Here is a 27453-nt window from a genome sequence, read left to right on the forward strand (position 1 = left end):
ATGTTCAGGACCAAACGCTCGGTGCTCGTTCGGCGGCTTTGGCGGAGCCGTGCGCCCGGCGGCGAGGAGGAGGAGGAGGCGGCGGCGGGCGACCCCGGCGCGGCGGCGGCGGCCGAGGCCCGGGCGCATGTCTGCGGCGGGGGGCGCGGGTGCTGCCCGGGCAAGGCGGGCCGCGGCGGCCGGGCGTCCGCGGGCGCGGAGGCGGAACTGAAGGCGCTGACCCACGCCGTGCTGAAGCGGCTGAAGGAGCGGCAGCTGGAGGGGTTGCTGCACGCCGTGGAGTCCCGCGGCGGGGCGCGGACCCCCTGCCTGCTGCTGCCCGCCAAGGCCGACTCCCGCTTGGGCCAGCACTGGTACCCGCTGCCGGTGCTGCTCTGCAAGGTGTTCCGCTGGCCCGACCTCCGCCACTGCTCCGAAGTGAAGCGGTTATGTTGCTGTGAATCCTACGGCAAGGCTCACCCCGAGCTCGTCTGCTGCAACCCGCACCACCTCAGCCGGCTCTGCGAGCTAGGTAGGCGGGGGGGGAGCGGCGGGGACGGGGATGCGGGGGGTGCAGCCCCCCGCCCGCTGAACTTCGGGGTTTTTCCAGAGGGACACCCCCCCCCCAACCAAAAAACTCCGCCGTGCCGCGCATGATGTGTTTTGGTTTTTATCCGGGGGAGGGGGTGAGGGGACACCCCCCCCCCGCCCCTCCGGCGCCCCCGGCGCGGCGGGCGGCGCTGCCTCCCCGCCGTCCCCGCGCGGTGCCGGGGGATTAGGGGCCGCCTGGCGCGGCCGGCCGGCCCCGGCGCTGCCGCGGCTCCGCCGAGCCAAGGAGGCCCCGATCAGACAGCCCGAGCGGCAGATAGCAGGGAGACTGGCGCCAGACGGCCCCTTTTGTTTATCTGACAGCTAAATATCAAGGCAATCACCGCCTCGCTGCCCTGCCTCCAACCCCCAGAGCTAAGACAAACAGTTTTGCTAAAAGAATGCCACTGTTATCATAAGTTCCTATCTTTTTTCTTTTTTTTTTTTTTCTTTCTCATGGCTCTGCCTTTATTTTCTCTCTACTTTTCTAATTCCAGAGTCTCCCCCTCCGCCCTACTCCAGATACCCAATGGATTTTCTCAAACCAACTGGTAAGTGGACTTTTTCAAGGCAGCCCGCAGATAAAAAAAGGGATAAAACCAGCCCCTTTCTCAGGGGAAACGTCTCCTGCCCTTGTCACGCCGCGATGCGTTCGGCTTTTGGGGCTGCTTGCCTGCTCCCGTGCCTTCCGATACCCCCGGAAGAATTAACGTCGAATTTCTCTCTCAGACGCCCTCCGCGCAAAGCAGGGGTTTGAAACTCTGGCAGGAAACTCGAGGAGGGGATTGCAAGGCAGCGCAGGCCTTTGCCGCTCCAGTCCCTTGGAAAGCCAGGAAACCCGGGGGCTCCGGCTGTAACCGGCAGCGGTGCTGCTCGCTCCCGCGCCCCTGGGTGAATTTGTAGGGATTTGGGTTGGGATGCAGCGCAGCTCTGGCTAGCATCTCCCTGATGGCTGGGAATCCCGGTGAGACTTGGCAAACGGAGTTGGTAGAAATCTTGCTGGGTTTTAAGGGAGCCTAATCCCGCCTTGTCAGCTTGAAAAAACTAGGAAAGGGGGTTGAGAAGTTAATTTTTTTCCTTTTTTTTTTTTTTTTTAGCGCTGCTCTGCATGCCTCTTGCTTGTAATTGAGTGTCAGGGTGCCAGGGGAGAAGCCCATTTGAGGCTGGCACCAGCTCTTTTGCGGTTGTCTGCGTAAACTCTTGGTTGGCAGCGAGCGCGCCGGGTGTGAGATAAATCGGGCTGGAAGAAGGAGGAGAGGTGGGGAGAATCGGAAACGGGGGGTGGGGGGTGCTCGGGGAGGAGCAGCTCCCGGCTCCCCGAGGATTAGTGGACCTGGAGCGTTGGCTGGAGCACGGTGGTCTCTGTGGTCATGCCCCTCGGTCACAGCAAGCAGGAGGGGCGCGGCGGTGCAGGGAGGCAAAGATAGACCAATATCGGGTCTTTTTTTTGTTGTTTGTTTGGCCAAAAGAGCAGTTTCTGTAAAATTGCTGCTCTTGAGTTTCTGGGGACTAAAAGAAACCCCAAACTTGAGGTTGCTTCGGACGTGTGGGGTACCGGTGTGGGGTCCCATCCTGCCCACCGCTCCCTGGCAGGCTGGACTGTTGTTCTTCCCCTCTTAAGAAACACTAACACGTCTTTTTATGCCTCGTGGGAATAAGCAAAGCTGTTTAACGAACAGTTGGGTTGCAAAGCATAAAATATTTTGCCTCAGCGTGAAAAAACAGGAGATAAAGGCTCATGAATGAAGGAGGGATAGCGGGAGTAGGCTCAACATCCCGAGCACGTGCTGGGATGCGGGAGGGTTGTTCCACAGCAGACTCCCAGTGCGGTGAAGTTTCGTGGGTTTGGGTGAGACTGGCATCGTTGCGGCTGCGTCCCTGCTGGGGAATGCTCCCCCAAAAGTTTCTATTTCTGCCTTTGTTGCCTTTCTTTCTACCCAACGCTGATGCGGGCGCGGGATGCGGAAAGGGGGTTCGGAGCTGCAGGAGAGAAGGGTTAAAGCTTGCCTTCGCTTTCCTGCAAAGATGTTAGGATAAATCTATTAGCGGGGTTTAAACATCCAATCTGCTTCTGCCAGGACCTCATTTTCAGTTAGCCGAGTGATATATTTATTCATTAGCAAGTGTTGACATAAGGTAGCAAAATGTGTGTAAACAGAAAAGCCGCAGAACATGAATGTGCCATTTCGAAAGGAAAAGTTATTCCTATCGGCCAATAGGAAGTGATTAACGCTGCCCATCGGAAACGCAGAAACAACTGGGTTACTCACCCAAAAGTCCTCCTTTTTTTTCCTTTTTAAAAGAAAAAATCCGTTTGGCAGCTGAACTCTGACTAACGGGGCCGCGACAGGCACAAGCGGAGCCTGGAAGTCTGTTGTTGCAGGTGGGTTTTGCAAGCTCGGGGTTTCTCGGCGTTTCCTCCGCGGAGGGACCGAGGGTTTCCCGTCCCAGCAACGGTGCCATCTCCTGCGGCAGTTTCCCAGCCGGATGTTGAGGATTCCTCGCCACGGAGTGGCGAGGTGGGAGAGGGACAGTAGATGACGATGGGAAGGTGTGAAGCCTTGTACCTGGCTGATGGCACATGAGCCATCTCCCCTGGGACCTTGGGTGGGAACGGTCCCCCTGTTTAGACTTGGGCAGCGGCATCTGCCAATGGAGCTGGGAACGTGCATCCAGCAGGAAACTTCTGCTTTTCCATCCGGTGGGATAGTGGTAATGAAAATACTTGAGTATTTGGTGCTACGCCTTGTAAGTGCTTCATATGGACAGACAGACGGAAATAACTGGACCGGCACGGGCTCTGGCAGTGGTCACCAGTGCCTGTGATCATGGAATGACAGAATGGTTTGGGTGGGAAGGGACCTTTAACGGCCATCTGGTCCAACCCTCTGCAACGAGCAGAGACATCTTCAACCACATCAGGTTGCTCAGAGCCCCGTCCAACCTGACCTGGAATGTTTCCAGGGATGGGGCATCTCCCACCTCTCTGGGCAACCTGGGCCAGCGTCTCACCACCCTCGTCGTAAACAGTTTCTTCCTTTTATCTAGCCTGAATCTCCCCTCTTTTAGTTTAAAACCATTACGATGGGGATTACTTTTTTTGTTGGAGGTGATGGAGGCTGAGACAGGCTGTGTTGCTGGCTGGAGGAGAGCGGGGATGGACGGGGAGCTGGGGGTCTGCTGCAGGCAGCGAAGTGCCCCATGAGACTGTGTGTTGACTGAATAGATCTGCTGTTTGTGCACTTGCCGTAGAGCGGAAAGATCTGCCCTTGACAGCCGGGTCACCTGTGGGAAGGCTGTAAGTCCAGGCTGGCTTGCTCGTTCGTCAAGGAGAGGACTTTCCCTCTTCCTGACACGGGACGGTTGCAGGGATGGGTGACGGTGACTTGCGCGGGGCCGCGCAGGAGGCATGTGGGAGCTCAGCATCCCCGGTAGCCCTTCAGGAGCTGCCGCTTGCGGCTGTGTTGGGAGCGAGAGGGACAGTGGTGCCCCCAAATAATTCCAGCAGATCTTTTGACCCATCGTTAAGTGGGACAAGGGGCTGCGAGTGGCTGTGTCCATCGTGCTCCTGGGTGGCTGGTTATGGTGGTGCTGGACTACGAGAGTGCAGGAAACCCACTGAGATGTCGCTGCAGAGCCAAATGCCCTCCTGTGGCATCGACTTTCCGGGGAGTTGGAGGTTTGGCGGCTTCCAGGGACCTTGCAAGGCTGGGCTGGTGGAATAAGGTATGTCTCCGTGATGGTTTTGTACTGTGGGAAGGCAGTTTTGGGAGGAGATTCACATGCTGTTGGCTTGATCCTACCTCTGATCCTATGACCTCTCTGGTGCTGAAAATAAAACAAGCCCGAGTACCCCCTACTAGCGCGAGCCCTTGGCAGATCTGTGGGTGATGGGGAGAGTGCGAGGATGAAACCAGCCACGTGTAGGGCAGAGGGCTCAGGAGGGTCCGGCTTTTGGGCTTATCCCACACCTGACCATCACACTTGGTCTAGTCGAGGTGCAGCAGCTCTGTGTCCTCTAAAGAGACTTCAGAGGTAATTAATTGATGAAGGGAGCTGGCTGTTGGATGACGGGACACGGGAAGGGAGCTGACAGCTGCGAAGGAGTCGTGAAAGCACTCTTGGGCTTTCCTTTGATGGATCCTGCGGATCAGGGAGTGGTGCAGGTGTTTAGGGAGGCTCTCAATCTGTCCTTGTTTTCAGCCTCAGGGCAGAAATGCCAAACGGCAAATGGATTTGGAGTCAAACCGGAGCAGCGTTGCTGTTAAGACCAGCCTCACTCCATTGCTAGGGTTATGCATTTTAAGTTGGGGTGGGATTCTGTCCCGCCGTCCTGTCTGATCTGCTAACAGGGGACCCGGTCGCGTATGATCCCTAGAGTAAGACAACCTGGAAAGGGCAAATTACGTCCTTTATCCCACAGGGATTCATCAGGGAGCTGTAACTGGGGGCAGATGGAGCCCGGCGCGGGGCAGGGTGGTCCAGCCTGCGTTCAGAAAGCATCTGTAGCCTGAGCAGTCGAAGCCATCTCAGGGGAGGGGCAGGGGGAGTCTTCTGTCTGGTCTAGAAAGGGTTAAAGAAAAGAAAAAGCGTATTTCTTTAAAGCATAGAAAGCACGACAAGGCATTTAGAGAGTGTATCGTATACAGTATTTCACAAGTAAGTCCATTTCCTGTCTCCCCTATTGTTTTTGGTTTGATTAAGTGTATCCTGTTAAACTGTATATTCCTGTTAGGGCTTCCACTCCACTCTGATAAAATGAGGTTATGCAGACAGGAATTTCTTTTTCACCGGGATTTCAGGGATGAGATCTGGAAAAACGGCTTTATCAGTAGGGAGAAAATTATCTCGTCTCTCCCGGTGGTGACCCTTGCTTTGAGATCCAGCCGTGAGCAAAATGATGTCATTAGGGAGTCCAAATCTGAGGAAACCCAAAGTCCCCGAGAACCTGCTGAGGACCAGAAGGTTGCGTGAACTTCATGGATCTCCTCGGGCATGAAGTGTCCTTGAGCTTGACTCGCCCATGGTAGTGCCTGAAAAGCTGGAGTTTGCCTGTAGGACCGGGGGATCGGTGTTCGCTCCTGGCTGTTGTCACCTGGAGGAGCAGGCTTGGGATGGAACGGTCCAAACCCTGAGCTCGAATGCCTCCTTGCATCAGAAGAAACCGCTAACGGGGCGGCTGATCTTACCCTGCCCTTGCCCTTCGGTGGTGCGTGGAGGAGTAGATCCAGTTGCCTGCCTGTCCCAGGAGGTGACAGCGGGGTGTAAGATCTGCCAGCAGCTGGCGGTGACAAAAACTGAGCGGGGGAACGCAAAGATAGACCGTTTGCCGCAAAAGGGCGGCGATGAGACACTTCTCTTTCGGTTCCCATTTCGGTGAGTTACAGGTGTTGACTAAATCGGGTGCGTAAAGCCACGATTTAAGCATTCTTGGGAGCTCGCTTACATCAGAACGACGGCAACCTTGATCTCATTACCCGGTGACTTGGCCAGAGAGGTGGCAGCCAGTCTGTAATTGTTGCCGGTCTATAATCAGTGTTGGCTGGTGATGAAGCGCAGCGCGCAGCCTTGATTGAGGCGATGAGTTAGGGTGGATGCTTCTTGATGAACTACCGTCTCTGCGCGGACAATTAGTAATCGCTTCCTGCTAAACCCTTTGGAATGTGTGTTCTGCTCGCGGCGATGCTGGGAGCCTGCGAAGAACCGCCTATATACTGATTTATTTTTTTTTCTTTTTCTTTTCCTTCGCTCCGGCAGATTGTCCAGACTCTGTGCCTTCCTCCACTGAAACAGGGGGAACTAATTGTCTAGCCCCTGGGGGGCTTTCAGGTAAGACGTCTCTTGTTGCCCTTGATTTTGGCCGCGGGTTGTGTTGACCGAGGGTCCTGACAGAAGGCGAAGTGATGCTGGGGAGTTTTGGGGATGCGAGTCATTGAGAAAGGCGTGCTCGAAGGGGGAGTTAGGTTTCGTTTCAGTAGCAGCCGCGTACCTTTCATTGCAGAGGATGTTTTGAAATCCCAGGCGAGGTTCTCCATTCCCGAAAGCCCGTATTTCCTTTGAATTCCAGCCTTACACTCCATTAATTTTTGGAGCAAGGCAGGAAGAGGCGTGTTGGGGAAGGCGAAGTGACGTTGGCCACCCGTTTGTTCGGATGCATGGATTATTGGAGCAGGTGCGGTTGTGCCTTGCAGAAGGATTCGGCGTCAAGCTCTCCTTGACTTGGTGGACCTCTTGTCTCTGGGACGAGAGCCGTGCTTGGGCTTTGCTCCTGGTAGTGTAACCAGCATCCCACATCCCACGCGCGAGGCTCGTGGTGCCCGGGGGAGGAAAGGTGACCCCGTTATTTGCAGAAGATGTTGCAAAGGGAGTTGGACTTGATCCTTATGGATCCCTTCCAACTTGAGATATTCTGTGATTTCTCTTGTTTTCCCATTTGCCATCTCCTTCAGCCTCCAGGTGCCATTATTGGATGGAGGTTTGGAAGGTGGTTTCCCCACCTCTCTTGGGCTTTTCATGGAATCCTAGGATGGTTTGGGTTGGAAGGGACCTTTAAAGGTCATCTAGTCCAACTCCCTACACCTTTTCCAAGGTGTGATGTCTCCAGCACCTCATCTCCCACCCCGGACCGGCCAACTCTGTGGCTGGGCTCCGTCTGTACCAGGATTAAAAGTGTCTGAAACCATGTACCTGCATGTACTTGCTGATGTTTGAAGGTGCTTTCCTTTGTGGGAATGTCTCCATGATTTATGATTTATTCATCGCCCTGAAACTGGAATTTCAGAAATAGGTCGGCGGCGGCCGCACGCGCGCGTGCATCTGCCCCTGCCTCTCTCCAGGAACTGCGTTCGGTGTGGATGTCTTTAAGTGAGCCTTGTTTGTTTTTCTTTGGGTGTAATATATACCCTGTCTGTTATTTGAGAGGGGAGCATATTGTTTGTTCAAAGGCCCTAATGAGAATTAATCAAACAGAGGGGGAGAGGGAACAGAGAAACTTGTCGCTGCTTTTTTTCTTTCAATGCAGAAGACTGTTGGGTTTGTCTTGTATTTTTTTGTTGTTGGAGCCTATAGCTTTAGGGAAGAAAAAAAAGAGACTGTAAAAAGAAAAAAGAAGCAAAACAACACAATAAGGATGTTGTTAGATCTTTCGTTCTTTTTTTTTTTTTTTTTCCTTTTTCCTCCTGAAATACACCCGTTGCGGAGGGGAGGAGAGAGTTCAGTTCCACAGGATACCACATGAAATAAGCAGAGGAAGTACTCGCTTTTAAAAGGGGGCTTTCTGTAAGGTTCAGCCTATTGATAACATCTCGTCTGGCTGCTCTGCTCCCGAAGGGAAGGCGGGAGGTGGGGGCTTGGGCTGCAGGAAATAACACGGCTCGTTCCCGGTGCCTCCCGAAGGGCCGCGGGAAGGGGAGCCCCAGCTCCTTAGTAGAGCCTCCTCCCCAAGAGAAAGCACGTTCCCCCCCGAAAATGCATTTTTTTGCTTACTTTATTATATTTTTATTATTTCATTGGATTGGATTTTTTTTTTTTGGTCTTCCTTATCAAAGGTTTCCCCCCCCCCCCCCGAAGCCTGGAAACAGAACCTTTTACGATCATTAACCGCTCTTTTTTTCCTCCCCAAATGTAGTTGTAGCCATTTAGTTTAATGAGGAGCTGATAGGAGAGTTGACTCATGAAGGGATACGGTTAGCTACCCAAGCCCTGAAACAAAGCCGAATGCCTCCACATGAAAGAGCATTTGTTTTGAATTTGCTCTGATTTACTGGCATCTCCCTTCCGCGCGCAGAAGTGCAGCGCTGAAAATTCCCAACTGGAGAGACCCAGTCGAGAAAGGAAAATAAACGTACTTTGCAGCAATCCTCCAAAGCTCACTTTCGCCTTTTTTCTAGCCCCCCCCTGAATATTTTAGTTAGCAGAAGAGTGTATTTGGAGAGGACTTCAATGAGTTACTGGCAGGGTACATGGGGAGTGCTTTGGCTTGGTCTTTGGGCAGATCGGGATCGGTGATGCTGGGTAGAGAATCCAGCATCCCTCACCCCCTCCAGACTAGGGCTGTCTGGGCTGGATTTACGGTTCCTTGATGAAAGGGCGACTTTAAGAAAAAAGAACCCCAATTTTGGTAGGTTTGGAAACTGGAGCAGGAGTCTGAGGAAGAAGACTTCACGCATAGATGGTGGTGGTGGGTTCCTATAGTACCGTAGGCTTTGGCCACCGGTGGTGGGCAGTGGATGCTGGTGTAGTAGCGGTATTCAGAGGCAGTAGACCTGCCCTGACGTCTGGAAGCTGGAAGGGCAGGATTTAGTGAGGCAGATTGTTTGCGGCGCCAAGAATTTGGGAGTAGGGCCAGCCTGGAGTTCACAGCCACTCTGGCAGGGAAATCGCAGGGTGGGTTGAGATGATGATGGCAAGAGGAGCATTAAAAAGGTCATGGAAGCGAGCGCCCTTGCAGCTCTCCATGAGGATCCTCTGATGACGAGGAGTCTCAGGGCCAGCCACCGCCGGGGTTGCAATCTCCTGGAGGCTGAAGGCAGTTTCATTGATGGATACCAGAGGCACCAGAGGATGTAGGAGGCGGAGCGGTGCGGCCGGGGGCGATGTACAGGGAGTGTTTTCCCCTTGGGATAACTGATCTGAGCCGCTCTTTCCCTCCTTCCGCTTTCTGTTCTCCTTCCTGGCCCAGGAATGCAATATTGGGTAGTCCTTCACGCCATGCTGGTGTCCTCTTATCATCCATCCCACCTCCGCTGTCTGTTCCCCAGACATCCCGTCCTCCGGCTGATGCACCCCTCAGTCCCGCGAGGTGCTGGCTCTCGCTTGCATATTCTTGCCTTTACTTCTTTTCTTACATCTTTATTTTTATCGGTGGTCACTCTGTGGGTAGGTCAGGACTCCTCGCTTAAGGTGTCTCCCGCCGAGATGGTTGTGCTCAGGTATTACCAGTCCAGATCCTTTGTGTCCTCGATGTGGTTAAAGAAGAGAGCAAAAATAACCTGTTGGAGATAAAAATAATTTCTGTAAATAGGAGACAGGGGGTGGTTTTTCCTGTATTTTGAGCTGACTCGTTCCCAGCAGATGTGTTTGGTTATGACTCTTCTTTCAAACAAGCGAAGCCATGCTTGGAGAGCCTGGAGGTGGCCGGCCCATGGTCTGGTGGCATCTAATCAGTGGGAGCCGAATTCCCATACAACCCATGGAGGAGCTCTGCTCCGAGGGTAGGAGTGAGCTGATGGTGCTTGATGGTGTTGGTGCTGGGTCTCCGTGGGGTGCTCTCCACCCAGCCCCGGGCATCTCCTCTTGACCCATGTGTGGCACGGGGCTTGTGGCTCTTGGCTGATGGAAGGTTGTGGTGCCCGTGGTGGGCGAGAAGGTGGCTCTCCTGCAGGACAGATGAATGCTGCTGGATCTGCTGGCAAAGAGAAGCTCTCCAAGAAGCCTGTGACGGAAGGAAAGCAAGATGAGCTGGCTTGTGTCATCATCTCTGCTCCTTTTTTATTTATAGGCCTTATTCATAAAATACCAAACACGAGAATTTACCCAAATTTCAGCCCAATCCTGTTGACTTGCCCTGACTCTGGAACCACCCCAGGGTCTCCTGGAGCCAGTAGACGTTGAGTGATGGTGCTTGGTGGGTGTTGGACCAAGGCTCTGCAAGGCTTGAGGCTGGGAGACGCGCGAGGCTCTTCTGGAGCAAGTGCAGCCTCAGTTTGTCCCTCCCGACTCCTCTGCACTGAAAAGACGGGAAAAGACCTCCGGAGGCTGCCGAAGCATCACAGAATCATGGAATCATTAAGGTTGGAAAAGACCTGTAAGATCATCAAGTCCAACCATTAACCCAACACCACCGTGCCCACTAAATCAGCGTCGCTCCCTGCCCCAGCTTGTCCCGGGAGTGGGACCTCGTCTGATTTAAGGGACCGCTTGGCTGAGTGACATTTCATTCCAAAATCGCGGGCAGGCCGGGAATGTTTCACTATGCCTCTGATCCCCGCTGGTATCTGCTCACCAGGGAAGAAGCACCTTGTCCAAATCCGGAGCTATTAGCCCCCCGAAGCGGCTCCCCATCGCTCCCCCCCGCCATGTAAACAGGATCCGGCGCGGTTTCTCCGGCAGAGTCCCGCCTGTGTTTTCCCATTCCGCCCCCCCCCCGCTTTCCACCTCCCTCTCATAGAGAGTTTATAACCTCCTGTGAAATGCCTTTATTTACAAATTGGCATCCTATTATAATCTGAAATTGAGACATCTTCCTGTGGAACTAGGATTGTATATTTGTCCCAGGGATAAACAATTGCTTGGGAATTTTTTTTTTTTAAAGTCACTTATTCTTGGTTTATTTTTGAGCATACCTCCTTTTAATATTTTTTTATTTGCTTGGAGCACCGCAGGGCCTTGCACCCTTTCCTGCCCAGCCTTGTTGGAGACACGACACCCCCGTCGCTTACCTAAAAACCACCGTCCCGTCCTGGAAAGGACAAGGTTATCAGGGGTTAACGCCAAGATGACAGCACTGGAGCCTCTGGAGCAAAGCAGGCTGCCTGCCAGACTAGGAGCCTCCCGGCTCGCCTCGCACATCATCTGACCGTGGCCGGCAGGAGGAGGGAGCCGGCGCTTGGCACCGACCCCGGGGCTCTTGGCTTGGCCACCCGCTCCGGCTCCTTCGGCCCCGTGGGGGTATTTTTTAAGGGGGATCTCGCCAGGCGGGGACACCCCCAGGGGACACGGCCGGGATAGCCCCCATGCTGCCGCAGGGATGCTGGGGGCATCCTCCTCCCGGCTCCTGGCTCTTGGCTAATTAAAATCCCCCCAAAGCAAATAGGACCCATTTAATAACTACTTCTAAGTGCTCTTGAGCCTTTTGATCCTTTCCTAGATACTCTTCTAGGATGGGTTTTAAAAAAAAATGATGGCAGAGGTGCTCCCCCCATTAAACACCGGGTGATTCAATCCATCCCTGTACAGCTCCATTAAACTCATTTTTCCGGGTGCCGACGGATTTTCCCAACCAAATGGTGCCTTGAGAGCAGTCGACAATATGCAGAAGACAACCCTACCACCAGCGAGTCCTTCGTGGTGGGGACCATGGTGGGGGACCACTCAGGTTTTTTATCCCACAACCTGGCGCTTTTTTGGGAGGAGCGAGGAGAAGAAGGTGAAATTTTGGAAGGTAGGGTGCCCGGGAGGGATTCAAACGGTGCTCTGCTCCCAAATGAGGTCCCATGAGCGCCGCCGGCAACTTGATCGTTGGGGACATTTAAAACTCGATGGGACAAAAACACTCGTAGAGGAGCAGCCGCGGGCTGGCAGGGATGCGGGCTGCATCGTTTCCATCCCCGCTGTCTGCCAGCGGGTATCACTTACACTAGAGGAACCAGTAACATTAACCACATGCATTTCCCCGCCGCCGGCATGGAAGGGGGGGGATGCCTATTTCTAACCGCGGCGGCCAAGACCGTAAACCTTGATGCTGGGTTAAAACGGGGTACACCCCATTTTAGGGTGCACGGGGAAAAATGGGGTGGACGGAACCTCCTCCCAGCCTTGACTGGGTGCTTTGGGAGGGCGATGGCTGGGCGGCGGGTGCTGGCCAGGGCCTGGCGCGGGTGGGTGCCAGCCCCACCGCCGTCCCCGGCCGGCTTGAATGACCCACGCCGCAGCCTGGCCGCCTGCCTACTGTCACAAAGGAGCTCCTTTCCAGTTTATTTTCAGCGCTGAGATATTATTAACCGCTGAGGCACGGTCTCTGTTCTAACCACCCTCGCTTTTTGCCTAAATCGCTTTGTTTTCACCCCCCGTCAGCGTGCCGAGGCCGCCGGCTTGGCTCCGGTGCTGCCGGGGTACCGGCTGCGTCACGGCTGCTGTTGAGGAACGGGAGGGCACGAGCGGCCTAATTCTGCACGGGGCTGAGGTTGGGGAAGGGAAGGAGCTCGACGTCTCGCAGGATTTCCGCCCGCTGACTTTGGATTAGCCCCTTGGTTTTGGGTTTTTTTCTTTTTTAACAACTTCTTTTAAGAAAAGCAGCATCTTGGGTGTTGCCGGTTGCCTCTTTCTCTGCAGTTTATTTTATTTTATTTTATTTTTTAAGTTTTAAGTTTTTTTAATTTTTTTATTCTTTCCTCTTCTCTTCTCTTCTCTTCTCTTCTCTTCTCTTCTCTTCTCTTCTCTTCTCTTCTCCTCTTTTCTCTCCTCTTCTCTTCTCCTCTTTTCTCTCCTCTTCTCCTCTCTTCTCTTCTCTTCTCTTCTCTTCTCTTCTCTTCTCTTCTCTTCTCTTCTTCTCTTCTCTTCTCTTCTCTTCTCTTCTCTTCTCTTCTCTTCTCTTCTCTTCTCTTCTCTTCTCTTCTCTTCTCTTCTCTTCTCTTCTCTCCCTCTCTTTTATTTTACTTTTTTAATGCAAGAAAAGAGCTGCTCTGGGCAAGCATTGCAGCGATTTTCCATCCCCATCCAGGGAAGGTGCACGGGAGGAGCCCCACCCTTGGGGGGGGTCTTTTCTGATGGGTTCAAGCCATCGGGTCCAAAAAGCTTTTTCCAGGGTTTTTTTTGCTACTGGGGATGTGACGTGGTGTTTGCTAAGAGACAGCCCTTCTTTCCCCTTTCGTTTTTCTTTTCTTTTTTCTTTTTCCCTTGTTTTTTTTCCCCTCCCCTCTTTGGGTAGCCATTTAAATACGTGATGATAACTTTCACCCTTGTTAATTAACAGGAAACATTGGGACAAGACAGGAAATTACATCAGTCTTTTATGAGGAAAGAGCCAAGAAAAAAAAAAATTAGAAGAAAACATAGTTATTAGCGAAAGGAAAGAAAGTGCCGGGGGAGGAGGAGAAAGAAAAGGAGAAAAAAGGAGGAAAAAAACCCATCCCATGGGCCCCACTTTTCTGAGGGAGGCTGCTCCAGTACTTGATTTTATTTTTATTATGTCGAAAAAATATTTGACTAGCAGGGTCACCTTTGCTTGAGTGCGACGCTCGAGCTTCCCAAGGAATCTTTTTTTTTTTTTTTTTCCATGCCTTTTCTCAGCTTCCTTCCCCAAACTGTGAGGCCTAGGAAGCTCTTGGCCGGGAGACTAATTTTGGTTTGGCTGCTCAGCCCTTCAAATTGGTCCCCACCCAGTGTCATTATCTTGGTTTTAACTTGCAAGGGGAAAAAAAAAAACACCCTGTAAGAGCTGGCTCAGCCCTTCTCTACCCTTTTAACCTCGCTGCGTAAAAAACCTCCCGGCTTCAGCTCCCTGGTTGGGTTGTGCTGGCAACACCGAAGCACCGTGGGGTGGTTGCAGGAGGTCCCGGTGATGCTCTCGGTGATGCCCATCCATGTGCGATGGTGGGTACCTGGCTCCGTGGCCCTTCCTCATCCTCCCTTGGGAATGAAGTAGGATGCCCAGTGGGGTGTTTGCTGGAGGTTCCGGTGATGCTCCTCCATGTGTGATGGCGGGTACCTCGCTCTGTGGTCCTTCTTCATCCTCCCTTGGGAATGGAGTAAGATGCCTGGTGGGGTGGTTGCAGGAGGTCCCCGTGATGCTCTCAGTGATGCCCATCCATGTGCGATGGTGGGTACCTGGCTCCGTGGCCCCTTCCTCATCCTCCCTTGGGAATGAAGTAGGATGCCCGGTGGGGTGTTTGCAGGAGGTTCCGGTGATGCTCATCCATGTGCAACAGTGGGTACCTGGTTCTGTGGTCCTTCCTCATCCTCCCTCAGGGATGAGGTAAGATGCCCGGTGGGGTGTTTGCAGGAGGTCCTGGTGATGCTCCTCCATGTGTGATGGCGGGTACCTCCCTCTGTGGTCTTTCCTCATCCTCCCTCGGGAATGGAGTAAGATGCCTGGTGGGATGGTTGCAGGAGGTCCCGGTGATGCTTTTTTGGTGATGCTCCTCCATGTGTGATGGCAGGTACCCGGCTCTGCGGTCCTTCCTCATCCTCCCTCGGGGGTGAAGTAAGATGCCTGGTGGGGTGCTGGGTTTTGGCGAGCTGTCTTTGGGGTGTGAAATCCTGGCTCCTGGCTTTTCCCTGAATACCTGGGGCAGGTGGAAGAGCAGATTTCTCCATTAAATGAGTAACTCAGAACCGCTCAGGCTGTTAAGCATCCGGAGCGTCGTTGCAAATATGTACCTGTATGTGTACGTAATAAGTGAGGATATGGATGGTTGTATGTATATATAGGTTGAATATATATAGGTTTTATATATATGTAGGTTGAATACATTCAATCTATTGATTATATATTGAGTATATTGTCTCTATATATTGAATTACATATATTGTATATATAGGTTGAATATAGTCAACATCGTTATTATATAGTAATTATATTGAATAAATCAAATATAATGAATATATAATGAATATATAACAAATAGGTTGAACAGATTTTGTTTGTAGAGCCGCCAACACTGCATCAGTAAGAGCTGGCTTTGCATCGGAGAAACGCGGGTGTTGGGAACGTGGTGAAAGTTCAAACATCCGTCGCTTTTACAACTGCTGAAGTTGGCTCCGGATCCGGTGATTTTTGGTGATGGAAACCGAAGGGTTGAATTTATAGATGCTAAAAATGGTGCCGGGCAACGCCGCCGAGGGGGAGCTTCCTCCACGGTGGGTGATGCAAAATAATACCGGCGGGGTTGTGTGTCTGTTTGCACGTTGGTGTGCAAGGTGAGGTTTTTGAGTGCAAAAGCAGGGAAAATAGCAAAATAATGGAGAAATTAAACCGTGAGATGGGGTGCTGCTCGCCCCACGCGGGACGGCTGCCTCGGTGACCTTGTGGCTGGGCTCCGGCTGGCACCTTCCCGGGCAGAGCGGATGGAGTAAATAACTCCATAAAATCATCCTTCGAGCAGGAATCAAATAACAGGAGTTTTATTTGGAAAAGGAGTTGGGAGCCTGAAGTTACATCACTGTGTTTGAACTGATGAATTCATTTTCTTTGGAAGCCGGGCTGAGACTTTTTAGCTCATTATAAGGAACAAACCCATAAATCTTCATACGCAGAGGCCCGTAGTTTTCCTGTTCTTTGTCACAGCCAAGCATGGAAAATGTATCCCGGGTGTCAAGAGCACGAAGCCTTGACACACTGAGATGTTGCACCAAGGGTTATTTTCTGGAGCAGCCGGCGTGGTGCTGGGTTTGCTGAGCCCCAAATCCCTGGCTTTGTCCCCGTGGATGATGCTGCTGGGTCTCGGTGATGCCCAAACCCCCGGGCTTTGTCCCCATGGGAGGATGCTGCTGGGTCTCGGTGATGCCCAAACCCCCGGGCTTTGTCCCCATGGGAGGATGCTGCTGGGTCTCGGTGATGCCCAAACCCCCGGGCTTTGTCCCCCGTGGGATGATGCTGCTGGGTCTCGGTGATGCCCAAACCCCCGGGCTTTGTCCCCATGGGATGATGCTGCTGGATCTCGGTGATGCCCAAACCCCCCGGGCTTTGTCCCCATGGGAGGATGCTGCTGGGTCTCGGTGATGCCACCCCGGCTGTGGCGTGGTCCCCACCTGGGACACGGCTCTGCGGCTGCCACCGAGAGTGGGGTGGGATGAGCACAAGGAGCTTTTTGGTTTGATTTGGGTTTTTTTTTTTTTTTTCAATCTGGGTGCTGCCGACTCTGCCCCGTTTTATAGCCCGGAGCAAACCTCTGCCGGCCTCCGTCTGCGAAAGGGGGGTGCCAACTCCGCCGGAGCGCCGGGAGGGTTAATTACTTAATGAATGTAATATTCTCTATAATTGCTAAGCGTTATTAATCCAGAGCAAAGTGAGAGGCGAGGGGAGGGGTGTGTGCGTGGCCAGGCTTGTGAACTCCATCCAAACGGCCGTCCGTACCGTCCATCCCTCGCTTGCCCCCCGCCCGGGTAGGGGCTGATGCTGTCCGTCCCTCGGTCCGTCCGTGCCTGGGCGGCGACCTGCCTGTACGCGAGCGTGCTTCGCCGCCTGCTCTTAGGAATAGGCGTGATTAGATTATGAAGGCAGACAGAAGTAATGATTAACTTTTTCAGTCTGCATGCTGTCTCCAGTCTGGCGCTGGGTGTGTTTTTTTTTCCCCCTAAGTAGGCCCTGGCCCCGCGTCGACAGGGTATTAGGTTGTAAAGAAAGCCAGGAGGAATGAAGGCAAGGGAGGGAGGGGAAAGCGGGGGGAGCCTTTTCCATCGGATCCGGGACTGGAATTTATTGGCAGGAATGCAGTAAATGCTCCAAATGCCAGCCCGGCTAAACAGTTTTCATAATTGTTACGGAGCGGGGCACGACGGGCGTGAAAAGGACTTTTGTTCCAACCCTGTTTTTTCCATGGGTTTACATCCCTGCGAGGGATGCTGCTCTGGGAAAGGGAGCTGGGGGAGGCGGTCTTTTTTTTTTTATGTGTGTGGGGAACACATATTTACGTCTGTTTTCAGTCTTTGGGGGGAATTCTAGGTCGGTGTGCGTGCGAGGAGAGGCTGGGTTTTTTTCGTGATTGAAATGAGAGCGGCAGCGATGCCGTGTGTGTGCGTGGAATGCAGTTAGGGGGGAAGAAAAAAAAAAATCCTAACACACATCTGGGTATTAGGTATCCGTTTGGAAATCCTAGACTGCTCTGCTTCAGTTTTTATTAAGGTCTTTACAAGGTTTTTAACGTGTAACCCACATAGCTACATGTTGTCAGTGGAGGGCTGTGGCTTTCCTGGGGGCCGTATCCCTGCCCTCCCCGGGGCATCGCCGATGGTACTCGGGCGACCTCCCCCCCCTTGCAACAGCAGGGCTTTATTTTAGTTGCAAAAGCATTTTAAGGTCTTCATCCTCTAAAACCGAGCTCGGTGGCTGCATTGAGGAGGGCTGTGACCCTGGGGCTGGCATGGCCCGGTGGCCTCTGGTGGCTTCGGCATCCGTGCCGGTGATTTATCCCCGCGCTGGAAAGGTGATGGGCGGGATGCTGTCCCGGGAGCCTCCAGCACAACCCACCCCGGGAGAGGTGTTTTGGCAAGCTCGTCCTCAGTTCTGATTTGCGTCGTTGTAAGTCAGGAGCCCTTTGTGTGCTGGTTTCTCCTTCTCAGAAGGTTTCTGGTTGAGATCTGGGTTGGGTATGGGTGGAGAAGAGGTGTGTCTCGGTAGCTGCTGAGGACGAAGCATGGAGGTGTTTGCTCATCTCCAGGAGATGGGGCTGGTACCAACTCCGAGTCGTTTGGTGGTCTCATGGCAGCATCTCATGAACGCTGGCTTGGGTTTCCTGAGTTTTCCAGAGGAACCTCTTGGCTGATTGTCATTAAAACGCGATTATTCCAGGTTTCTATCAAGGTTGGAGTGTGCATGGTGCTGCGGAGCAGCCTGCAACACCTCTCGAGCCAGCAAGTCCTTCCAGGACATCCCCACCAGCACAGGAGAACAGCAACAGGGACACATGCAGCAAAAGTAGGATTTCTGGGAGTTTTCCACGTGGACCTGCATGCCCTCGTGCCTATCTGGGTGGTCTTAAAAACCCCATGGATGTTGGCAGCACCCCTCTGGAAGGGTCTCCCCTCTTGAAGCTTCCCTTCATCCCACCTAACCACCGGGTTGGAGCTTGGGGAAGGGATTCCCGTCCTGCTGCTTTTCTGAAAGAAGGGAAAAGTTTTCCCACACCTTTGAGGGGTGCAGAAGGAGAGGCAGATAAAGAAGGTTCTTTAAATTAAAACTTCAAAAATAATTAGACTGACTGTATACTAAACAACAGCAAAGAGGCCCATTTACTGTAAATATTATGAATGGATTTGGCTGGCTTCTTCATCCCCACCCTTCCTCTAAGGCTTTTCTCTGAGCTGAGTCGAAATTCGGCCTTCAGACAGCACGGTACTCTATAATTTGCATGGCTGATGAGGCCTGAAGCCTGGTACGGAGGAAACTGGAGTCAGCTGGCTCCTCTCTAACCGCTGGAGACAGGCAGACAGGCATTTTTGGTGTGTGCCTGCGTACTTCCCCCCCCCCCCCGCCCGCCCCTTGTAGCTGCAGCCTTGCTTGGCTTTTAAAGAAAATGGGCACAAAAAATGGTTCTTCTCTTCTCGAGTCGTTTTTAGCCATGGTAATTGATAAATCACCGTAATTAGACAGTAGCAGTGACTAATAGGATGTTTATGAATCAAATTTCTGGTTTGGTGGACTCCATGAGCTCAAGCAGTTTCACTGTGGTTCTCTCTTTGCTGTCCTTCGATGCAGGTGATATTAGGGCGCTTCACACGTATATATTGATCACCCCTATATTTTTCAAGCTTGGACATCCCTCCTGGGCCAGCCTTGGTGTTTGCCGTACTGGTGCTTGCTCTTGAGGCTTTGTAGGTCTGCAACAACATGTTTCAGGGACCCTTTCTCCGTTTGTTTCCTTGCTTTTGTGTCCCATCCCTGAATTAACCCTCAAAGGTCAGGGTTGGGTTCCAGGTTGGGAGAAGGTTGACTCAAGGGGCCACCAAGTTGGGGTGGGAGCCTTAGGGGTTGTCCTCAGGGATCAGTCATCTCTACCCACCGTCTAACCCGACCTCATTTTTGTCCCAATTTCACAAGAGGGTTTCCCAGCCATGGTGAAGGTGATGGAAGTTCTTGGTTGGGTCACCAGGGGACGGAGCAGAGCACTCCCAAGCTCGTAGGTCGCCGCTAACATGACTCTGAACCAGAGTCCTAGTTCCAAATAATCAGGAAATCCCAGACTCCTTCCCCTGATGATTCTGCCAAATTTTATCCTCTCTGCCCCCATCTGACTTGCAAGGTTTCAGATCTGTTGGCAACACCTCAGCTTCTCGTTACCAGCCCTTGGAAAACCTCAGCAAACTGAAGTTTTGTGGGGAGACTCAGGTGGACATTTATTTTCATGCAAGGTTGACTTCTTTTGCAAGGAGCAAGGAGCCATTTAAGTGATTGGTCGTGAACAACTTGGTAATAAATTAAAGAAATAATCTCAAGGCTCTTCAGCCTGCATGACTACTGTATATGTTGAGTAATAAGAGCTGCCTAATTAGCCATAGACACAAATTTATGGTCTAGCCTGTTAATCTGCGGATTAAGGACTCCATAAGTACCTACTGACATGATGGGCTGTAATGGCTCCTAAAGAGATGTTATGGTCTATCGTGTCAATAATCCACAGATTAAGGACTCCCTAAGTATGTGTTGACGTGACCGACTGTCCCAGCTCTTCGGGGGCTCTTGTGTCGGTGAGGTGGAGGGACCCCACGGGCCACCTTGGGCGGGTGGCATCCCTGTAGTAGATAAGGGTTTATTTTCTCTGCAAACAAGAGCTTAACACATGACCATCCTCTAAATTAGCCTTTCAGAAAATCATCCCAGCCATCAAAAGCAGGGGGGGCGGTGAGGATGCTGAAGCTGTTTAGCTCTTGTGTGCAGGGAGATATAAAAGGTTTGGGGCAAACATTGCCGTGGGTGGTGTCTCCAGGCTGCCCACAAACTGCGTTAAAGGCACAAAGACCCTTTTCTACAGCAGGATATATCCTTTAATTTGGATTTTTTTCCTTTGCTTTTGCAAAGCGTACCTGGAAAAACTGGCTTTGAAGGATTTTTCTTGGGTTTTCTTTTCTTTTTGTTTGTTCCCTTGCCCAAGTAGCCTGTAAATTACCCGAGAGACTAGAAAGGAAGTAAAATTTCCCTTTTTGGTGCCTGTTTTTCTTTGCTTTGATGAGCTGTGTGGTTGCATGTCATGCTCGGTATTCTCCTCACCTTGATGTAACGCCTGTTCACTTCTCAAGTAAGAGTTTGGGGGTGTGTTTTTCCTGAGATCCCGCAAAAAACCGCACTTGCCAGTAACACGAGGGGCAAAACTGCAACTGGAGTGCCCTGAGCTGCCCTGAGGGTCCTCAAGAAGAGCATGCAAAAAACCCATAAAAAGCTCCCGGGGTTTGTGTCTCCATCTCTTCCATTGCGACGAGCAGGAGAAGATGGGGGGCATGGCTCTGCCCCGGGCTCGCAAATGCTGCTTAAGGTCAGCCAAGAGAGATTACCGGGGCGCGTAGACGCGCTGAGCTTGGTCTCAGCCTTGGCCCCGGCCAGACGACACGTTGTGCTGACATCAGTCTAGCCAATTTTTTTTAAGCACAGATGCCCTCCGTGTGTGCTGACAGATAAAGGAGGAAGGACCATCGGTTCATCTGCGCATCAGCGGTGCCCACATCGCTTGTTTTCCAGCAGAAAGCTGTCTCCTGGGAAGCCAGGCAGGGATCTCACCACCCCTCCAGGTCTCCTTGCTGCCCCAGGAGCTCACATCTGCGTCCTGGTCCTTCTAGGAAAGGTCCATAAGACCAATCTCCTTTTGGTGCTATGATTTCTTGGTGGACATCTACATTAATTTATCTGTTGCCTTTACCCATTCGTGTTGGGTTATCGGTCGTGTGTGCAATGTCACCCCTGCAGGTGGCCCAGGTGAAGGTAACACAAAACCTGAGCAACCTGATGAGGTTGGAGATGTCCCTGCTCATTGCAGGGGGTTGGACTAGATGGCCTTTAAAGGTCCCTTCCCACCCAAACCATCCTGTGATTCTATGATTCTATGAAAATGAGGAGACTTTTGTTAGCAGTTCAGGGTAGATGGTGCCATGGTGAGTATTGCATCAGGGTTGATGTTTGGTGGCAAATCCAGCCCCAGGGTTCACAGAGGACTGAGGGAGAGGAGGATGTGTGACGGTGAGAAGTTTAGGAAGAGCATGAGAAGACACTTTGGGTCAAAGCTGCTCTTACAAACAATATCTGTAAGTGTATATGTATATAAAAAATATAAATACATCGTTTGAAACAATTCTGTAGTTGGATAATGTAATTTGCGTCCAGTCCTAGTATCATTGAGAAAAGATCCAATTACAGGCGTTTAAAAACGTAATCAGGAATGCAGTTGTATTCCCATTTTCAGCGACGAGTTGTTATTATTGCAGATATCAGTGACAATTTAGATAGCTCTTGACTTGATCAGATGGGAGTAGTCCTGGTGGGTGAGATAGCTCAGTGTGTGCTAAACTTGCTGTTTTCTTTAGAGGTCGGTTGATTACAGGAAAACCTTTAGCTATGTCAAAACAAAACAAAGCAAAACAAAAGATCGCCAGCCCACCTCCCCTCTACGTTCATGAACTTGGCACTGGGACAAGGCTGAGATCCGAAAGCAAGTCTGAGATCCGAAAGCAAGCCAGGAGCTGCGTTGTTTTGGGTTGTTTTTTGTTTAAATTCAATTTTGCTGAAATGGTTTGGTTCTTCTGAAAGAAAAAAGCACTTTTTCTTCCCAAACTCATAACAAAACTGCCGGAGCTCGGAAGGAAAAAGTACAGATGACACGGTTTCATCACCTTAAAAGTGTTCATGTGTCAAGGAGAAAAGCCACACCAGAAATTTTCTGCCACTTCCAAGCGATGTGAGACGCGGGTCCTCCTGCCACAGCTTGGGAGAACCAAGCGTGGGGCCGTTACTGATGCATGTGGGTGTTCCCATGGTGTGAATCTCCCATACCCTCCTTCATCTGCACCTCCTTGGTTTCAGCAGCTTTTAATTTTGTGGGGTTATTGCACTGGTGTGCCATCTTCCAGGATTTCTATATGGATGTAGCATTTTCTGCAGCATCCCTCCCCGGACCAGGATGATGCCCCGTGCCCACGGGCAGCGTGTGCGCACACCGAAGCTAGAGAAATCCTGTCTTTGGCCTTTTGTTGAGCAATTTTGGGCAGGACTTGATGTTCGTGAGGGTCAAGGCAGGTGGTGGGAAACCTCCCAGCCTGGTTGGTGTGTTGGGAAGTAGCTGGGATGATGCTTTTGTGGAGGACACTCCTTCCTCTCCAAGGGATGGGCTGGTAAAAGTCAGGGCAACCCTTCAGGAGGGTGTGAAAAATACGGGAAAAAAACAGTTTTTCAGTGGGAACGTGATGTTGAGTAACATGGTTGTGCTGGGGCATCCATACCAAACTTCCAAAAAACGTTACCCCAAAGACTTCGGGGTATCAAACTGTGGCCTTAATTTCTCCCTCCCATGCAGAAATGTGCTCTGCTTTGGATGGTCATTCTCCGTAGACCCGACTACGAGTGATCAATACGACTAATTCTCTGAATTCCTGAGGGCAGCCTCGCTTTATTTTCAGTTATTTATGTATTTTTTTTTCCACAATAAGCTTGCACAATGCGCTGGGGGGGAGCCTGACGGAGCCCCTAGGCAGGCTGTAATGCAAACCATGGAAAATAATAATAATAAACCAATGATAGCAGCAAATGGAGGGATGCTTAATAATGAAATAATAGCGCGGATGTTTACAGCGTTAAACGTTATTGTTTGCTGGAATATGGGAAACATATTCCCAGTTTGCTGGGAGTTTTCCAGGCATTTAGAAAGGGACGTGTTTGCTCTGAGGAGCTCGTAAAAATTATGGTTTTGACTCAAAACAAGAATCCCAAAGCGTTTCTCGGCTGTTTCTGGGTTGTTGCACATGAGGACACATTGAGGGTGATGTGGCTGTGAATTTCCCGGGATCTGGGTTTTTGAGTGGGTTTGCAGGAGGTGGAGATGGGAGTTGGATGGTGGGTCCCTGCCACGACCCCCCGGGAACCCAGTGGGGTGTTTTGGGGCAAAAAAATCCGTTTGCTTAATTTGCCCACACCCGTCGTCACTGCCACCAAAAAAAGCCTTTTGGGGAAAAAAAATCTCCATCACGGTAGGAAGCATCTCTGCGTCATTCTTTCCTCCTCTCCTGCAGCCTCCTCTCCTGCCTCCGCCGCCCGAGTGATGCCACCGGCTTTTCCCACCCCTTTTCCCAGCAGATGCCAGAATCAGGGAGGCCGTTGGGAGCGGGGAGGTTCCGCCGGGGTCCCAACAACCGTGAAAAGCGGCTTTGGCGGCGGCTGGCAGGGAGGCCTGATCCTGTTTATCCGAGCTCAACCCTTATATTCTCATGGCTTTTTGACTAGACATCCAGTCAACAGCCGAAGCCCGCAAACGGAAGAGGCTCTGGCATATTTATACTGTGTGCTGGCATCGGCTCCTTAAAAAAAAAAAAATCCCAGATTACCTAAGACTTGTCCTTGAGGTCTGGTCACCCCATGTCATTGAAAAAACCTAGTGGGATTCATTCATGAACTTCCAGCCCTCCATAAAGGTCTGTTCATTCATAGCCAAGGCAGTTTTTTTTTTTTTTTTAGTTTGTGTTTTTTTTTTAAATGCGCTGGCAATTAAATAACTCTTTGTAAGCGGCAGTGAGCTACTTGTTAAGTGGTCTTCACTAATGCAAGCACAAATACCAGGTGAAAAAGTCTTTTTTTTCCCCCCGCCTCCTCCTGAAAGGGATGCTTTTATGTTCTAATAAATAAAAACCTATAGGAATTCCAGCGGGGTTCAGTGGCTGTTGCTCCAAAATTCCCTCAACTGCTGTAAAACAAAAACCAAGAAGCTGTGAGCATCGCTGGTGGGGAGGGTGCGGCGAGGGGGGGGCGATGGGTGGGCGAGATGGGGACAGATCCAGGAGCATCATCCCCCTGGATCCAGGAGCATCATCCCCCTGGATCCAGGAGCATCCCCCCCCAGATTCCTCTGTCTCCTGGGCATCCCCCCCAGTTCCTCTCTCTCCGGGGCAGGTGGGGAAAACGCCATCCTGGGGGTGTTTCTTGCCCCGCTGGGTGCACCCTTGGGTGGGGGGCACCCCATTTGGGTTAGGGGGGAGGTAACCCACGCCGCCCACCCCGTCCCTCCTCGATCCCTCGCGCGGTGCCAGGTTTCAGCAGGATATAAAGTTATCTGCAACAAAGTCTTGGGAGGCACTGAAGAGGGGAGGTGGAAGGACAAACCGGGGGCACACCTCGACGGATGCTTTCCCGGGGGCCACCGCCGCCGGAACCCCCATCCCCGGTTTCACCCGGGAGCGAGGGTCCCTATTTTGGGGCGTATGCACTCAGGCCCATTTTTAGTAGCTGCCTCCAGCAACCGGAGCAATATTTTCCTTGCTGGCATAGAAATGAGGAAACTGAAAGTGTGTGGCTGGGCTTTTTTTTTTTTTTTTTTTTTTGAAAAAAGCACAGCGCAGGGCTTGAAGCACAACTCGGAGACAGGAGAAAAACGCCTGTGCTGGGGAAACGGGCTTATTAACAGCAAAAAAACCCAGAAAACAGGGCAGCCAGGCTGCCGCTGCCATCGCTCATGCTGCGGTGGGGGGGCTTGGGGGGCTGCCAGGGTGATGCAGGGAGAGCTTTGAGGCGCTGGGTCACCCACCATCCCCAGTCCCGTAGCTGCTCCCGTGGTGCAGGGGATTATTTCGGTAGCGCTCACTAACTCACATTCCCAGCTTGAAATTTTTTTTAATACTTTTTTTAAAAAAAAAAAACACAATTAATAGAGATGAATAGTTCCTAGGTCTTAACATGCCTGGCGAGGCTGGAAGGAATTACCCGCTGAGCAGCGCTGGGCTGCTAGGGATCCTCCGTCAGGAAAAGGGGCTTTTTCACGTTTCTCACCCCTCCCCTTGCTTTTTCCTCCTACGTCATATCCTCGCCACTCGCACAGGGTAGCTGTGGGCAAGGGATTTGAAAGATGGGCTATGGGAACAAATTTCTGGGATTTTTGGAGGTTTTTTTAAGCCATTTCTGTTAACGAGTGCGAGATTTCTGGTCCCTGCCCTGCCGCTGTCTGATGGCGCTTCCCATGGGTCGGGGCTTCATCCGACGTCTCCATCCTCTCCATCGCTTGCCTACGGGCAGGGAAAAGCCCCATGAACTAGGGCAGGCAAGTCCTTCTCCCCTCTGGTCCCATGGGGTGACCTTCAGTGTGCTTTCCTTAGCAGCACCTCATTTTTTTTCAGCTTCCATGCACAGTAGATAGTTATTTATGGAAATGGATTCATTGTCTGGTGGGTGCAAATAAGGGGTTTTAGGGTGTTTGGTCTTGCTGGATGCAGCTGGCTGGAGCATCTCATCTCTGCTGTTGGCACTGAAGGTGGTCCTAGTGATGGTCTGGGTGAGGGATGGCTGCGCCGCAGGTGCTGCTGGTGGGTCTCAAGCCACTTCTGGAGGTGGACCTGGTGATTCAGGACCCGTAACTCTAACCAGAGCTAGCCACTGAAGCAGTACGGGAATCCCCCAGACCTGGGTCAGCTTAAATGGTCTTAACAGTGGCCTTAACACATGGCTTTTGGAAATGGTGGACATGCTATGGGCGTTGGTGTGTACATGGAGAGCATCATGAAGACATGGGTGGGCAAGGACCTGCCAGCATTGTGTTGCTTTTGGGCTGTATTACCCGCCCTGGTGCTCAATTTCCCCTTTTCTTCCTTTTTTTTCTCCTCTTCTGTAGATTCCCAAGTTCTTCAGGAGCCGGGGGATCGGTCACACTGGTGCGTGGTGGCATACTGGGAAGAGAAGACGCGTGTGGGTCGGCTGTACTCTGTCCAAGAGCCCTCCCTGGATATCTTCTATGATCTACCTCAGGGGAATGGTTTCTGCCTCGGACAGCTCAACTCGGACAACAAAAGCCAACTGGTGCAGAAGGTCCGCAGCAAGATCGGCTATGGCATCCAGCTCACCAAGGAAGTGGACGGCGTGTGGGTGTACAACCGCAGCAGTTACCCCATCTTCATCAAGTCGGCCACACTGGACAACCCCGACTCCAGGACGTTGCTGGTTCACAAAGTGTTTCCAGGTTTTTCCATCAAGGCTTTTGACTACGAGAAGGCGTACAGCTTGCAGAGACCCAACGACCATGAGTTCATGCAGCAACCATGGACCGGATTTACTGTCCAGATCAGCTTTGTGAAAGGCTGGGGCCAGTGCTACACGAGACAGTTTATCAGCAGTTGCCCGTGCTGGTTGGAGGTTATTTTTAATAACCGATGACTCGAGACAGAGTGGACTCACGACATTTATACTACTTTGCTGCTATTATTTCCTTCTGAGTGCTTGCTTTTCATGCAAACTTTTTGTTTTTGTTTTGTTTTGTTTGTTTGTTTGTTCCCCCCCGCCCCCGTTTTGAGAAATAGCTTATGGAAAGATTTTTTTGCCTTGGGTATTTTGATAAATATATCTATTTTTTAAAAGTGTGAATGACCAATAACTCAGAAGGGCGAAAGAAGGGTGCTGGGGGATGGATCGCATATGATAATTATTTCACACCTCTGAAAGGATTATCCTATGTGATCGAGGGATTCGGAAGCCACTTGCTGTATGTTACACCTCCTTCTCTTGGATAAAACAACAAGATACCTGTATTTTTTATGCACCGTCTTCCCCTTGCCGCCAGCCATCCCTGGTGACGGTGACACCGAGACCCCTTCCCCAGCGGTGCTAACCCCACGTTGCCGCCGAAGGATGGTGCAAAACCTTCCCAACCAGGTCTTTACCCCCCCTTTTCATTTTTATTTTATTTTTCTTGTTGCTGGATTCACGTCTTGTCACTGTGTTCATCCTTCCACTGCTTTTTTTTTTTTTATGGTCATGGATTGATGCAAGGGGGAGAAAACAACAGCGGAGAAACCTCGTGCATGGCCCGTGCTTTATAATTTGAGCTGAGATGCGAAGCGACAGAAGCTTAAGCCTAAAAAACGAAACAAAACCAACAAAACAAATGAAAAACAAATGGGAAAACGAAAGAAAAAGTGTTCATGATAGTTGGTCTGTTGTAACCTGCTTAGATCAGGTTATCCCGGTACCATCCTATCTGGAAATGCAGTTGTGCTTTCATTTCTTCTTGAATTCATACAGGAGTATGATACTTTTACACTGTTCTTAGCTCAATGAGCATGTTTAGACCTTAACATAAGCTATTTTTCTAAATATAAAGGTTTAAATGAACAAGAGAGCATTCTCATTGGAACTTTAGCATTGTAGTGCTTTGGAAATAAAACACACAAAAAAAGGACTCCTTAAAAAAACCCTGAGATTTATTAAAGAAAAAAATGTATTTTATGTTATATATAAATATATTATTACTTGTAAATATAAAGACGTTTTATAAGCAT

The 27453-nt window shown here is 51.4% G+C and overlaps 1 protein-coding gene across 2 annotated transcripts; it reads left to right on the forward strand.

The window, feature by feature from the left end:
• On the forward strand, nucleotides 1-27453 carry SMAD7 (SMAD family member 7). Of its 2 annotated transcripts, XM_059833654.1 has the most exons (5): nucleotides 1-511; nucleotides 1065-1118; nucleotides 2688-2690; nucleotides 6325-6396; nucleotides 25794-27453. In XM_059833654.1, the coding sequence occupies exons 1-5, from the start codon at nucleotides 1-3 to the stop codon at nucleotides 26330-26332; spliced, it is 1179 nt and encodes a 392-aa protein (XP_059689637.1). In that variant the 3' UTR covers nucleotides 26333-27453. The 2 variants fall into 2 exon arrangements, with proteins under 2 accessions (XP_059689637.1, XP_059689636.1); XM_059833653.1 differs by lacking the exon at nucleotides 2688-2690.

Source organism: Gavia stellata, chromosome Z (assembly GCF_030936135.1).
Source record: "Gavia stellata isolate bGavSte3 chromosome Z, bGavSte3.hap2, whole genome shotgun sequence".
NCBI lineage: Eukaryota > Metazoa > Chordata > Aves > Gaviiformes > Gaviidae > Gavia > Gavia stellata.

Excerpts from the sequence above, each read along its gene's own strand:
- SMAD7 (XM_059833654.1), top strand. The coding sequence starts at position 1 with ATGTTCAGGACCAAACGCTCGGTGCTCGTTCGGCGGCTTTGGCGGAGC. Across the intron at positions 512-1,064 it reads CAGCCGGCTCTGCGAGCTAG|AGTCTCCCCCTCCGCCCTAC; the intron begins GTAGGCGGGGGG and ends TTCTAATTCCAG. Across the intron at positions 6,397-25,793 it reads AGCCCCTGGGGGGCTTTCAG|ATTCCCAAGTTCTTCAGGAG; the intron begins GTAAGACGTCTC and ends CCTCTTCTGTAG.